Source organism: Squalius cephalus (genome assembly GCF_949319135.1).
Source record: "Squalius cephalus genome assembly, chromosome: 3".
Taxonomy (NCBI): Eukaryota; Metazoa; Chordata; class Actinopteri; order Cypriniformes; family Leuciscidae; genus Squalius; species Squalius cephalus.
In genome coordinates this window covers 28,892,583-28,909,006 of record NC_137124.1, presented here as the reverse complement: position 1 = coordinate 28,909,006, position 16,424 = coordinate 28,892,583, and the positions used below count along the sequence as shown (strand labels likewise).

At 37.5% G+C, this 16,424-nt stretch overlaps 1 protein-coding gene across 4 annotated transcripts in view; it reads left to right on the top strand.

The window, feature by feature from the left end:
- The window catches only part of smarcd3b (SWI/SNF related BAF chromatin remodeling complex subunit D3b), a 71,996-nt gene that overhangs the window by 45,700 nt on the left and 9,872 nt on the right, over positions 1-16,424 (top strand). Inside the window, exons 1-3 of one of the 4 annotated variants that reach the window (XM_079867067.1) lie at positions 3,281-3,701; positions 12,791-12,978; positions 15,606-15,695. In XM_079867067.1, the coding sequence (XP_079723193.1) occupies positions 3,624-3,701; positions 12,791-12,978; positions 15,606-15,695 (356 nt within the window). In that variant the 5' untranslated portion in view covers positions 3,281-3,623. Of the gene's footprint in view, positions 1-3,106; positions 3,702-12,790; positions 12,979-15,605; positions 15,696-16,424 lie in introns of those variants that run through there. The other 3 variants (XM_079867068.1, XM_079867069.1, XM_079867070.1) reach the window with 3 other exon arrangements.

Sequence of the window (16,424 nt, the reverse complement as noted above, 5' to 3'; positions counted from 1 at the left end):
GGCATTGGGACCGCATCTTCTTGTTGCAGATCATCGTTTGTGCATGTAATGAAGGAATTCCTGGCGCTGTTTCTTTACACAATTTTTAAGCTCTTCACAAGTTCTCAGCTATTAAAAATAACATCATATGTACGCACATACAATGAGGTCATTTAGCCTAGCACACAGCATTGTTTTGGATGTTCGGTAAGTTCCTTCGCAATATATGTGATATAAAAGTCTCTTTTTTTGTATATTTAGGTTTCGTCTTAAAAATTACAGTGTGAACCAGGACTAAATGTATTATTTTCTTTTTTGGTCTGGACCAAAAGAAACAAGAGAACCAAACTACAAGTGTGAACACACCCGTAATCATGCCTTAGTGCTGTGGCACATTGATTAAAGTCAATCGTTTCATTGGGAGTCATATACAGACCTCTGCAGGAGAAACCTAAAACTGCAGCTTCAGCTTGAGGTCAAACTGCCCAACAATAGACACACAGAAAATTCCTCCCCTTACCCTATGCGAGTCCCCCACCCCCTTTACCTCCCAGTCAATGGGACCTGAGCAGTTGGCAGAGCTGCAATGGTAAAAGGGAGACTTGGGGAGACTCAAAGGGGTACTGAGACCTACACATCTTTTCAGCTCTCTGATGAGATGCTTTTGTAGAACTACTTCCTGAAAATGGCTGATCAAAAGTGATCACAAGGGGTCACAATGTCACAGCAAAAGAAGCCTGTTTTTTTCTCCTAAACTTTTTTGGACTAAACCAGGCCCTCCCACAGTATTTATTTATTTTGTGCATTGTAATCAGATGTGTCTTCTGGTAGGTTTTTTTTAAAGTCAACTTTAGGTTTGCGTCACATCACTTCTTCTCTCATCTGACCACAAAATCACTTCCCACACCACCACACTTGGTCATTATTATGATTTTTGGCAGACTCTAGAGTTCAGACATGCTTTCATTTTGAGTAATTGTTTCCTTTGTGCCACTCTCCCATAAAGGCCCATGTTATGCAGAGCTCTTGATATGTTTGACTTATGCATGTTCTCAGCTTCACTATGGCATCTCTCAAAATCTTCCTTCTTGCTAATGCAGAGAGTTTGGATGAATTACTTTTTTAGACACTTTCTGATTATTTAACAAACAATGACTTGTATTCAAACACTTGGGATATTTTTCCTAATTTAGGCATTTTAGTTATTTAATAATATTCACAGCTCTCCTTTAGAATCATAGCCCTTAACTTTGGAGTTTTCAGCCAGACAATGTGGTAGTAATTTTGGTGATTCACAGGTTGAGGTTATGTCCTTGTTAGGGCAATTCTTCTTCATCTGTGTAAAGTTAAAGCTTCTGCAACACTGAATGCTTATGTGTAAATGGCATATTTCTGCTTTTTCTTCTTTCTTTTTTTTCTTTTCTTTTTTTTTTTTTTCCCCCAAATGTAAAAACACAATGTTAACAATTGAATTTCAGTGTGGCTGGGAGGAAATGTTGTGGCAGTTAAGCCTCTTCCACAAAACTGTTTTCAGGGAATTGTGCCATTATTTAGTTTTTATAAATATTAATTTAGTTGATATATATATGTGTGTGTGTGTGTGTGTGTGTGTGTGTGTGTGTGTATATATATATATATATATATATATATATATATATATATATATATATACATACACACACACACACACACACAGACAGACATTTTCTATAACCATGCCAATATTTATATTAGTGGTCAATAAATATGTTGGTTTTTTTCAGTGTACAGTTCTTAAATTATTACCCTCAATCCTAAATACGATTACAGACTTTCAAAGTGCCGTTGTTTATTGCTAATGTGCCCAAAAATACAGGGAGACATTTTTCAAGGAAAGTGTCAAAAATCTGTTATTCAGTGTTTGATGTTTTGGCTGAAATATTTTAATAATTTCTAGGGAAACAGACTTATTAGAAGTGCTGAATAATAATTAAAAGTAATTGTAATTACTTCCCAATGACCAAATAGTGGCAAAATATACCTCCTAGAAACAGTTACTTCCCAGTTAAGAACATTTCCTAGAAACATTGAAACAGGGAAAATATGGTTAATATTTGTTATAGCTGGCTTGATCATTCACATGCTAGTCTACTCGCATAGTGACTGAGTAACTGGTTCAATTTCATTAGCTCTTCTCTGCCCCATGCATATAGGCCTAGTCATTATTTAAGATAGCTTAGACATTTAAAAAAAACATTGAATGGTACAGGGATGTATTTTAATTCAGGCATGCTAAACAAATATTTACAGTAGACAGCTTAGATTTGCAATTATGGGGAAAATCAGGTGAGTAGACATTTGAGGAACTGCAAAAAAAAAAAAAAAAAAAGAATAAATGATGAAACGGTTATATAAAACCCAGAATCAAATTTAGAAGAATCAGAAGTAATTTTTCTTGATTAAGCTTCCTGTACACTGAAAACAAACAAAAACCTACAGATAATAAGATGTCTGTGTGGGGGAAAAATGTTATATATATATATAGTTTAGGTATTTTTGGTCACACTAGATTAGGGTATATGTTCACTAGGAGTTAAGTTGTTGTTGTGGTTATGTTAATTGGGTAGGGTTAAGGCATCTAGAATAAGGTCATGCAGATTAAGGTATTAATATGTGCTTTATAAGTACTAATAAATGGACAATATGCTAGTAATATGCATGTTAATAAGCAACTAGTTAATAGTGAATGTGTGTACCTAATCTAAAGTGTTACCGTATGTTTATTTTTTTATTTTTTTAACTGTTCGTTGTCATTGTTGGTGAGGAATGGCTTCAAAACCCACAATATCCACAGTGCAATCCATCAATATAACAAAATCCATCTGACTGACATGTCTCTCACAAAAATGTGAGATCAGGTAATCATTTCAAGTATTCATATTTAGTTGAGACAGACAGCCAGTAACGAGGTAAAAAAATAATAATAATAATAATTCAGCCTTCTTCAGTGTTGTCTGAACCAGTTTTATTTCCGACCTGTGTCTAAATACGGACAGCTTTTCCTCACTGCTGCTGCTTTAAGGATCCTCCCTCCATTTTTTTGAGAATGAGCAGTGTCTTCCAAGCCTTGCTGGGTTTGACTGCATGCAGCAAAGGACAGGAGAGCGAGCGAGAGCAGTAGTGAAGGCAGAGGAGGAGGGGTTTGGTTAGCGGCGAGACTAACTACACCGCAGCAGGGCTGCGAGCGACCAGTCAGCGAGCATTCCCTTATCTACCAATGGAATGCAACAGCTGCAGCAGCCTGTGAGCGTGTGTGCTTTTCAGTCAGCGTGTTTGTAAAAGGGGGAGGGAGGGACGGTCATGGTGGGCCAGCAGGAACCCCCTTGAAAGACCCCCAACTCTCAACCCCCCACGTTCTGTAGCAGCTGGGCTCCTGAAAGGCAGCTCAACCAAACGTAAGCGTGAGAGACACAGAGAGAGCGAGAGGCTCGACAGGGCAGCACACTCCGAGACAGAGGGAGAGAAAGAGCAGAAAGTAAGGGAAGTGGAGCAGGGAGCCTCGGAGGGGGGTTGAGGAGGTGAGCGAAGGGTGAAAAGGAAGAGAGGCGAGGGAGAGGGAAAGACAAAAGAGAAGGAGAACCAGAGTGGAGGGAGACCAGAGGGAAATGGCTTCGGAGGAGACCGCTGGAGGAGCTCGCAAAGCCACCAAGAGCAAACTATTTGAGTTCCTTGTCCATGGAGTGGTACGTACCCTCTCGGCACATGTGTGTGTGTGTGTGTGTGTGTGTGTGTGTGAGCTCAGCTACAGACACAGCCCGTGCGTTTGAGTGATAGCGCTGAACGGTGTCCATGTGAAGGTTATTTCCAGTCCTCCGGATCCCGGCTCCGCTCCGCTCTTCTTTTTAAAGCGGAGACGGGGTGGGGAGGAGAGGCGAACGAGGGAGGCGAGTGTTTAAGAAAAAGAGCGAGAAGGATCGGCAAACGCAAAAGAAAGGCCAAAGGTAGCCACTTGCACTTGGTCACTGGAGGCTGCATGCGTTTGGCAGCATGCCTAAGGTGACGAGCGCTTTCATTCAAAACACAAGCCGCTTTCAGACTCAACACACTATTATTACAACTCCAAGAACACATCAAGTGCCTCACAGATAACATCTACTATGTAGATTAGCGTGTCTGTTGTCATGTTGTTCATTAAAAATGCAAGCTATTTCTAGAGCTAAATGGTGTATTTGTAGCAGTAGTAATGATTACTAGCCTACTAATAATACTGTAACACGGACTGATGTTTCCCGTTTGACACTATTCAAGGTTTGATGCAGAAGAGGCAATAAGGATCCACTTAATGTCTGCAACATTTTGTGTACATACAGTAGCTGTGTAATCTTTTATTTATGATTAGCAGGGCTTTGTCTATCCAGAGCAGATCAATCTGAAGTGAAAAGCAGTTTGTAGTATAGCGTGTGTAATGCGTAAACCTGCGTTCATATTATGTTTCTTGTGCTCTTGTGTTTTTGTTCTTGTTATAATTTCTTACTGTTTCTTCAAAGCGACCTTGGGTTTTGAAAGACTCTTAATAATACTTATAATAATAATTATTATTATTATTATTATTATTATTCCTAAAAGTATTATTACATTTACATTATTACATACTTTTATTGATACATTGATTGGTGTCTTTATTGTCTTTTTAACTATTTGACTTGTGAATTATTCAACTATCGTGTGATATACACTAGCCTACTGTTCAAAGGTTTAGGCTCAGTAATTTTTAACAATCCCATTTTTCAGAAAGGATGTATTAAATTGATCGAACATGACAGTAAATATATTTTAGAATGTTACAAAAGATTTCTATTTTAAATAAATGCTGTTTAAAAAATGCTCTGTTAAATGTTCTTTTCATCAAAGAATCCTGCAAAAATGTATATTAAGCTGGAAAACTGTTTTCAACATTGACAATAGTAAGAAATATTTCTTGATCACCAAATCAACATAGAATGATTTCTGAAGGATCATGCGACACTGAAGACTGGAGTAATGATGCTGAAAATTCAGCTTTGATCACAGGAATAAATTACATTTTAAAATATATTCAAATAACTAAATAACAAATTTATTTCAAAAGTAACAATAATTCAAATTATTACTGTTTTACTGTATTTGTAATCAAATAAATGCAGTTAAGGCTGGAATACACTACACGACTTTTGCCCAGATTTACCGAACAAGTTTAGTTGCCTTAAGTCAGAGCCATGTCTGCAGATTTGAATTGACAGATTTCATAGAAAATTGCGCAGTGTATGATTGGCACAGACTCTGATATTTTTTTTAGCTTCAAACTATTGATTCCATGATTTTCATCCATTTAGACGATTGAGCTGATTTTAGAACATATTGTTGTTATTTGTCACGCAAATTCATCTCCTAGCAACATGGCACGTGTTTCATGCGTGAATTTGTTGTGTTCGGAACGATTTGAAAGTCTGGTAGTGTCTGATCCTCAGTCATTTAGTGTATGATGCCCAGTTTTCTTTAACTATTTACAAAATCGGGAAATGTATGATTCCTAATGTAGTGTATTCCAGCCTTTAGGGAATTTTTTAACTGTACTATTCTGTAAGGAATTTTGTACAGTTTTACTTTTGAACTGTTGTGTATATAATGACTTGAGTTCTTTATGGCTTAATAGTTAATTCTGGCATGTGATGTGTTTTATCATTTATTTTGTAAGAAAACACCTTTCACTTGCAGAGTTGTAGCAATCATCTTAGTTTGCATCATAACCCTTTGTTCACTATTTGCCTTAGTGCATAGAGTTGCTTTAACTTTTAACACATAAATGCTGAGTTTGGGTGATGAATGAGGAAAATGGTGGTGTTGCCTCTGCAGACTAATTAACCTTGGCAAAGCACTGATTGTTCCTGGGCAAAATGTTTCCCGCTCCTTATTTCGTATCCTTTTATGTCCTCTCCTATGCCTGTGTTGTTCTCCCCTGCTTCTTCTATGTTTCTTGAGTTGAGGACTCATGAGTTACCTGGATTACCTCAGCCTGACCTTTGCTATATTGTTCACCTTGCTGCTTCTGTGCTGCACTTCTGTCTAAAGCCTGGCGTGTGCAAGTTATACTGTATATTCGTTGTTACATGGCATTATGTTTGACCACAGCTTGAGCTGCAAGAATGTGGTGGTTCAGCAGCCTTGTTCCCAAGGCAAGGAACAGTATGTGCTCATCAAGGTTTACAATTAAGTTACAGTTTGAACAGCTTCTAGAATGAGAGAAATGTATTCTCAAAGTTTGTTTTGTGTGGAAGGAAATCTATGGCCAATTATGCACAGTATCTGTTGCCGTCTCTTATTTAAATGTGTATTTGAAATGTTCTTGATGTATTTTGTCTCTCTGTGATAAATCACTCGTGCTTGGGCGATGACTTGTTTTTAGTTTTGTTCATATTCTGTCTCGGTTCTTATTTTCTTTTTGATCTCCCCTTCCAGCCGCTTAGTTTTGGCTCAATGTCGAGTTTAGATTAGGGGTCACATTATCTGTGTTTCACTAATACACATTACTGGTAATCTGTTATATTAGCTCTTTTTCTCTCAGACACAAAATAAAATGCACAGTCTTGGTTAATGACAGACTCAGTCTTACTGTGTAACTGTGTGGATAAATAAAGATGACCTACAGGTCATTTCACTCTAGGAGCGGAAACTTTCATTCCAGTTCACTTTAAACAAGCAAACTTACTGCCATGGTAAAATACAATGAGATGAGTACAATGTTTTTACACGTTCAGTTTTGGTTTAACTGTTTGAAATTAAGTAGCAAAACAACAACAACAACTATGACTCTTACCCCATTTTGTTTATTGCTTCAAAAAAAAACTGTCATATTGTGAAACATTGCATAATTATTTTGAAACTATCAAAAGAACGAAATGTAAAAATTTTAATTGTACTTTTCATTTGTCTTATGGATCAATATGTTTGCATGCACTAATCACCAGTCCATATGAATCCAATCCAATTTCAGATTCTGAAAGTTCCGTTTAAATGAACCCTAAACTTTGCAATTAGGATCACGTTTTCTTTTACATGTATTCTGGAGAGGAAAAAAATTCAGCCCATTCATAGTACCTAGTTGCCTCGTTCAGAAATGGAGAAAGTCACCGCAATAATGTAACCAGGGCTATCATGAGCATACTTGCCATTTGCCTTGATGACATGTTTTAAAAAAAGTATATTTCAGGAATATTTCTATAAAACACAGTTGTAATCAAAATGATTTAACCCCCATTGCAAATCAGGTTTATTGGCACAATTTACAGACTTTCAGTTGTTTGCAATGAACAAATCAAACAAAAGTAATTGAAATAGCTCAACACAACAAATGCTCCAAGTGGTTTCCCCAAATTCAACTGAAAATGCAACTTTTAATGACTTCTGCAGTCTCCAAATTATTCAACCCCATGAATAGAATCCCTCACAACAGTACAAATCTGCAAAACAGGTGTTGTCTCAAGCACACCTGATGCAACTAATCAAGGGCTTCATTAGTTGCACCAGGTGTGCTTGAGCTAGAACACTTGGAATTTCTAGACTAGCTAGGTTTGTTGAGTGTCACGTTTGACTGCATCTTAGAAATATGGTTAGAAAAAGTCAAAAGAATGGTCCAAAAAGTTAACAGGAAATATCATCGCCCTTCACAAACAAGGAACAGGATACAAAAAGATAGCTTTTAATGTTCCTAGAGAAACTGTTGGAAGCATAGTTCTACAGTTCAACGGTAACTCTGCCTACAGTTCAAAGGTAACTCTGCCTACAGTTCAAAGGTAACTCTGCCTACAGTTCAAAGGTAACTGCCTACAGTTAAGCATGGTGGGGCTCGTGATGCTCTGGGGCTGCTTTGCATCCTCTGGCACTGGAAACCTGCAGCGTGTGGAAGGCAAGATGGATTCATTGAGGTATCAGGAAATCCTAGTAAAAACGTTGTGCCATCAGTGAGGAAGCTGGAGCTTGGGCGTCATTGGACCTTCCAACAGGGCAATGATCCCAATCACACCTCAAACTCCAACAAGGCTTGGTTGCAGAAGAAGTCCTGGGAGATTCTACAGTGGCCATCACAGTCACCTAACTTGAACCCTATGGAAATTATCTGGTGGGATTTGAAGAAGGTGGTTGCAGCAAGCAAGAATATTACTGAACTGGAGGCCATTGCTCATGAGGAGTGGGCTGAGATTCTTCAGAAACACTGTCAGAAGCTGGTGTCTGGTTAAACATCTTGTTTGCAGCAGGTCATAACAGCAAAAAGGTTTTCTACTAAGAACCAAAGATGCTTGCCATGAAGGGGTTGAATAATTTTGATCCTGCAGAAGTAATTAAAAGTTGCGTTTTCAGTTGAAACCACTTGAAACATTTGTTGTGTTAAGCTATCAATTATTTTTGTTTGATTTGTTCATTGCAAACAGCTGAAAGTCTGTTACAAAATAATATCCAGTCCCTCTCCTCCACTGATCAGTTTGTAAGACATAATGATACGTCAACAAACCTATGTAAAAGTAGTCACATTCAAGGGCTTACATATCTATTTTTTTCTGTTCAATTGATTATTTAAGATCTACACCACCCCTTTCAGCCACATCAAAATTACATTTAAATTGAGCTCAATCGGATTGAGGTGTTTACATGAAGGTTTTCAGTCCTATTATAAATTGATTATTTGGTTACAAATAAATATAGCTAATGTGGGCCTAAACATCTGCAGAAACTCATGGATTATTTCAGGAGTGAAATAATGCAGTTATGGAAGTCTATCCAATCAGATGTCTGTGCAGTTGTCATATTAACAGGAAGCAAAGAAACTCCAGAGGGACGTGCGTGTTCTTGAGCAAAAAGTTGTTTATCAGCAGGAATCGGGCAGAAGTGCTCATCAGTCAGTGCTGATTGACAGCTCAAGCACCGCCAATCTCTCTGAAGTGCAAATCTACATGGTGTGACTGCTGGAAAAAATATTCCGAATAAAATGTTTTCCTTCCTACCTGCATCCAAATTTATATTCAAAGTGGTTTGTGAACAAAGCAGCCTCACAGAGAGAGACAGCAAAGGACAGTAATTGTTTAAACTATTTTAAGTGGTACATTTCAGGACTGTTGAAATGTTCAAGTTTTTTTTAATCTATGTTTATGTGTGAACTCGCTACTCTAATAACAAGAAGAATCTGATTAAAGTCTCTTTTATCCCTCTTTAGCTATTAAACATGATTATTTCTCCTGCTGGTCAGTTTTTCCTGTGTTAATATAAGCGTAAGGCCGCTCAACAGCAAACACAGACCGCTTAAAGCATCTGGCAGTACATCAGACAGAGAGACAAAGAAAGTGTTTAACTGCAGTATTCAGGGAATAACAGAAATGTTACACCTGAAAGAGTGTGGCCTTATCAAATTCTAAATATCTCATTGTAAGTCATTGTCTTTCATTACCCTGCAACTCAATGCTCCCAGCACAGTCTGCTCTTATTTCACAATAGTCTAGAGTTCACTTCATCAGTCTCCTAACCTGCAGACATAACAGAGCTCAAGCCTACGCAAGGTCCATCGTTATTAGGTACATCACAATCACTTCCTTTGTGTAAATTAAACACAAAAGCGTCTAAAATCAGCAGTTAGTCATTACTTTCACACATTTGTTCCACATTCCACATCTGCAGCAGTTCAATGCCAACCCTTCCTGTTTAACTGAAGTGCAAAGCTATTTCTCACAACGTAGCCACAAGGTGAAAGTAATAACGTTTAACATAACTATGCCATAGGATTCATTCACACCATTAGGAATGGAGCTTGATAGATCTTCTCCATTTCAGTGGTTCTATGACTTTGGCGGCTTTATAGAATGCTCTTTAATAATGTTGAGCGCTTCATAAATCAGATGTGGTAAGTGAATTGCACATTCTAAGAAATTATTTTTCAGCCATATACTGTAATGCTGGTGTAATGTCCCTTCACTAAGGTCTGTCTCTCTCGGTTACTGTTGCTACAATAACTCAGAAGTTCCCATTGAACATTCCACGAGAAAACTTTTTTTATTGTGCTCATCATTTGGCAAAATGTTTAGTTTGCCATTTTTCTTTAAAGAAATTGTTAAATTATGTAGTAACATAAGTCACAACTTTCGAGATTGCGAATCAGAATTTGAAGAAAAGGCTTCTCACAGTCAACTGAAAAGAGAAAAACCTCCTTTGATAATGATTACAAGTGATAACATTAGTGTACAGGGAAATTGATTTGGTTGGATTATTCTGGTACAAATCATAAGCTTTTTCAGATTTATCCTGCCATCTCTTGCAGAAATAGATGAAACTGAAAATAGGTCAGGAATAATGTTTTGGATGAGAAATGAATGTGTAATACATAAAATATTGAATATTAAACTTTTGTGAAGCTTTGTGACACATCCGTGCATTTTTACACCTGATTTTCCCCTGTAATGCAGTTTTGCTTTGAGTTTCAGTTCATTATCGGTTTCATCTCTTTCATCTGTTCCCTGAACATTTCTTTGTTGTGGCTTCAGTTATTCTCATTGAACTAATTTTCCTCTCATTTATGACTTAGACAAAAAATGGACACTTTTGTCTATTTTTGTCTGATTGGAGTTTCTCTTGTTCTTTTGACCACTCTCTTTTGTGTTTTCTCTGTCACTCCAAACCGTACCTTTGACATGCTCTCAAATTGCCTGTCCAATTTTACTGCCAGCGCCACAATCCTAACCCTGTGCTGTGCTGTCTTTTTTCTTAGTAAAGAAAATCCAGTCTTGCCATCATTAACCTATCACTACCATGTCTGTCTAATTGGCTGGTTCTTCTTTATGTTGGGAATATGGTTGTGTATTATCATAGGGAACTTTCTCTTTCATCCATCAGTTGTATCCCTCAATTCCTGTGCACCTATCAGGTCTGTCACTTTGTAATGTATGTATATATACTGTATATATGTAAGGGATAATTCATGGCTAGCTGTGCATTAGAAAAATGTGGAAGGGCAGCATTGACAACATATTTCTGTGTGTGCGCAGTGTGATTTCTGATCTCTGTGTGCGAGTGATGTGTGTGCTTCAATGAAAGTTAAACTGACTTAGATCTACCTGTGTATTAAACGATGGAGTATTGAGACAGACCATGGTATATACAGTATGTATATATATACTTAGTACTGTGCAAAAGTCTTAGGCACGTTAGTATTTTCATCCCCAAAAAATGGTTTTATATCTTTTGCTGTAGTTTGTCAGTAGGAAATATCAGTTTACATTTCCACACATTCATTTTGATATTAATTGTAATAATCCAGTGAGAGGAATCTGACAACAGCCGATATGCTCCACATGGAGATCTGATCTCACCATCAACAAGTCCATCTGGGATTACATGAAGAAACAGAAAAAACTGAGACAGATTAAATCCAGAGGAACTGCGGGACACTTGTGTAAAAATGCTGTAAAGTAAGGATGCTTTCAAAACTAATGTGCTAAACAGATTTTATTTATCAGTTAACTTCTATTAACTAAATCAAATGAATATTTGGCGTGACCACCCTTTGCAATTAAAATAGCTTTTGTCCTCTGTACACTTGCACATAGTTTTTCAGGTAGCTTTGCAGGTCGTTTACTTCAAGCGTCTTAGAGACCTTGCCGCAGTTCCTCTGGATTTAGTCTGTCTCCGTTTTTTCTGTTTCTTCATGTAGCTAATCCCAGGTGGATTTGATGATGGTGAGACAGATCTCGGTGTGGATAATACCGGCTGTTGTCAGACTCTTTGTGCATACAAAAATCTCACTGGATTATTACAAATGATTAAATACCAGTAAATTGACTAGCGCAAACTTTAGTAAAACACCTAGCATTATTCATTTAAATACTCCCCTTCCATAAATTTTGCATCTGAAATGAAAGCTCCTACAAATGCATATGCATTAAGGTCAGCCGCAAAAATAATGTGTCCATGCCTTTTCAGCGTTAATTTTTCACTTTGTGTCTTTAGTAAATTCTAACAGTAGTTAATGCCAAAAGAGGTTTTGCACTGGAGCAGGCTGTTAGTAGATCTGGCTCATAATGTTAATATGTATTGACCTGCTCAATTAAATAGCAATCCCACTAATCTAGATCTCTCATTTCCTGTTATGTCAATTACAGTACTTTAAGTTGTTTCAATGTTATTTTACCATAATTAAAACCATTTCTATGCCTCATTCTAATGTAATTAGAGTAATAGCTTAACTAATGCAATAAATTGCAGCTAAAAGATAAAATATCATGAGTTTGTATTAGAAAAAGTTGAAACACACCATCTGTTCTCAGGGGAAACATTTATGTGAGACAAGAAGACTATGGGTTTACTCTTTCAGAGACATTTGTTCATTGTCCTGAGCTCTTGTACGTGTGACCTGTTGTCTCTGGTGTCACAAGTGTTGAGTAGGTTGTGCATGAATTGTGTGTGCAGTTGCTTCTGCTGTTATGGCAGGCAACAGCTGCTTCTGAACTAGCCTAGTCCATTTAGTAGGTTTAACAGACTATAGTGATAGATATTTAAATATTCACCTCACCTTAAACTTTAAATAAACACAGGTGCACATATTATATCCATTGTTCAAACTTTTCATTTTAAAAAAAGTATTTATTTTTCACAATTGATTGTCAGTTATTCATATTTATGTTTAAAAACCATCATTATACTGATTCACGCTATACTGTATGTGTAAACTCTTGTTTCAGAGTGTGTTAATCGTATACATTTTCTCCACCTCACTTAGTTTCTTATGTCCATCTTTTGGTTGTCACCTTTTTTTCAGCGGCCTGGCATGCCATCAGGAGCACGAATGCCTCATCAGGGGGCCCCAATGGGGCCTCCAGGGCCACCATATGGAGGAAACACCGCTGTCCGGCCTGGACTTACCAATCAGAACATGGAGGCCGGTCGCAAACGGCCCTCTCCTTCACAGCAGATGCAGCAGCAGGCTGTGCAGAGTCGAAACAGAAAGTGAGTATAATATGACATATACTAATGATCAGGAACCCACAAAAAAATTACAGGATGATATCATAACAGGAACCTAATGTAGGTTGTGGACTTATGTAGGCTTTTGAAATTGTGAACCCTGTTGAAGCAGCGATGCGGTGTGTTCATAACATATAAGAACTGATTTGAGTCCAGACTCCCCCTCCACGATCATATGAATAAAGAAAAAAATCATTTTTCCATTAATTTTTAATCCTGGGTTAACATCATTCTGGGTTATCCTGGCAAAAGCAATAATAACCCCATTTTGCAGCAGTAATCCACAGTTAAAAGAAGTGCTCACCCCTTTTCAACAATACAAATGTGAAATGCTACTTAAAGGGATAGTTCACCCAAATATTCTGTCATGGTTTATTCTCCCTCATGCCGTAGAAACCTGTAGAACATAACATCTGTGGAACATAAAAGAAAATTTTGAAGACTGTTGGGAACCAAACATTTTGGTGACCATTGACAAATACTTTGTCAATTGACAAAATATCTTCACAAGTCATACAGGATTGGATGAACATGAGGGTGAGTAAATAATGATAGATTGTTAATTTTTTTGTTAAATCACTGTAACCATTGGGTCAAGATTAGCATGGAAAAAAGACAGTGAAAGTGTGTCATTTCCTTGAGATTGGAAGGTATTTAATACTAGACAACACTTTTGTATAAACCCCTGAGGACTTACAAGTACACTGTCACTGTATTCCTACAATCTATATTACGGACACAGTGGAAATGAAGTGTTCAATACAGTCAGAGCTGAATGACTTCAGTTGAGTTGATTATGTCAATTGCCTCTTTTGCATTGATGGTTGGATGGGAAGATGTGTTTTTTCCTCTGACAAGAACTCAGTTCTGTATGTTTCAACGGAATGGCTTGATCCTGGCTAGCATGAGGTTTGATTCTGTACATGCAGCTTAATGGGAAACAAAAGGATTTACCTTTACAAAAATATAGCAAACAGCTCTTGACAATGAAATGGTTATGACCGTATTGATGTAGATTTCATGATGTTTTTCCTAGTCTTACACTATGTCCTATTAACCAGGTGCAAAGTGATAAAAAAAAGTTTATTTTTCATGTCAAGTTTTTGTCCTAACTGACCACAACGAGCAACAGGCATGTTGTCGCTTACTTGATTTCTATTCGATTGTTAAGTCGGACATCACACATCACAGCTTCCAGACCCAAACGCTCCTTCAGATCCCAAAAGCAAACAAAAAACAGTGCTAATATACACTGCAGTATCTGTAGTACTTCTGAAAAATCATGATCATAGCCTTAATATCCACATCGAAATCCCAGTTGGCCAGACAGTGATTCAACTTTTCTGAATCTTTAAAATAATGGCGTCCAGGACACTGTGAGCCCAGAAACTGTAGTGCACACTGTAGGGTTTTAAAAGCTTTGCTTAAATGTGTGCTATAAAAGAACAGTGCTCATAAACGGCTTTTGAAATGGTATTCTCAGTTGAAACTGAGTAGAAGTATTATCAAAAACAAAAACAGTATTATCGGAAGGAATATTAATATTCACCTGTCCACAGTGAAATCTCATTGGTCTAAAATGTCGGTCCATACTGAGTAGCTGTACACTAGACATCAACATATCTTCTGTTTGTCTTTAATTGCATCATGTTGCTGAACAGTTTCACTTGACTGTGACAAAATAAATCGTTTGTTGCTGGAAACTGTTTAGCACATTGTGTTATTCTCACCACTCTTATTTTGCATATTTTTTATTAGGATGTTTATTTCTTCTAATTTGTTCTTGGGTGCCATTTGTTTAATGTTTTTTTTTTTTAACAGAGGATTGATCCGACATGGCCCAAGCTCCTTTCTTGTAAATCTCTGAAAATTCCCAAATGTTTTAAATGGGGTCACTCTGTGGTCTTCTATCACAAATCTCTGTGACATATGTCTTAGTTTGGGCAGTGGCGGTTGTTTAGTTGCAGTTAATCTGATCTGTGGAGTCTTCAGTCTGCTGGCCAACCACTGTCTGCGCTGTTGTGACAGAAAGGGGCCACTCACTGAGAAATATTTTATATAATACTTCTTTCTTCATTTTTTCTTTTTCTTTTTGGATCTCTCTCTCTGTCTCTCTCTCTCTCTCTCTCTCTCTCTCTCTCTCTCTGTGTGTCTCTCTCTCTCTCTCTCTGTGTCTCACTCTCTCTCTCTCGCTCTCTCTCTCTCTCTCTCTCTCTCTCTCTCTCTCTCTCTCTCTCTCTCTCTCTCTCTCTCTCTCTCTCTGTCTGTCTGTTGTGTCTTCTCTGACTCAGCTCCATTGATTCGCATACTTGCTCGTTCTGTCTGTCGACCTTGTCTGACACATTAGTGTAACGTTATCTTGCATTGCTACAACCCTCCTGTCTTACATCAGACTAATCAATGCAATAGTTGTATGTGTGTGTGTAATAACCACACATGGCTTATCAGATCATTTGTCCTCTAGTTCTGCTGGTTTTTGTGCAACTCCCATGTTGTCTGTTTTGTCTATTCAGCTTTTTGTAATGTGTCGTCAAAATATTCAGCAATTCTTAACTTACACACAAACACACTCAGTACCCTCTAATGAAGGACCCTTCAAATGCCATCAGGAAGCCTGTGGGATTTCCTGGACCAAATGAGATGCCAGGGAGGCAGATGGACATGAGAGAGGCCCAATCAGATCCCACACTCGGATCAAAGTAGGAGTTTATTCTGCTGCATGATGGATTCACACGTTTTGATCCCACCCTTGTCCCGAGCCTTGATCCCTTTACCCCCTGGCACATCTTGTCTCAAGAGACATATCCCTAACAAGGATTTCCCCCTTCACTTCTGATTTACCACAACCTTGATGTTTGATGGTCATTATCGAAGATTATTCATACAGCAATGTTTTAATTCAGTTGTAGATCAGTCTATTTGATCTAACCTGACATTTAAGTCAAGAACTCTGAAAAATATTGAAGATTTAACATTATTCAAATTTTTGCTGAATTTGGCATGGATGTGCTTGCATGTCCTGTTGCATGGCATGATGGCAGATGTAGTATGTGAGAGCTTGTTTTACACTTCAATGCAAAGTGTCATCTCTAAATGTTTTAACAAAAAACTAAATATGTATTAATGAGTCAGGCCAACTGAGTTGTGCAATTTTTTCAGTTGATGGGATAAATATATTGCTGGTGGAAAAAAAGCAAAAGTGTGCTAATATTTAATTTTATTTAATCTTTATTTTTTCTTTTACTTTTACTAAAAAAAACTCATAAGCTAGTGAGTCCTACTTAGAGATTCATTGTGGAATAATAAAAATTGTACATGATGATCGTTTCCCTGATCCGCTCACAGTGTTTGCACTTTTAGGTTTTGTTTTGGTGATTGTTACCTGTACGGATCCTCCTTTTGAGTGTACAAAACAACATTATCTTTTG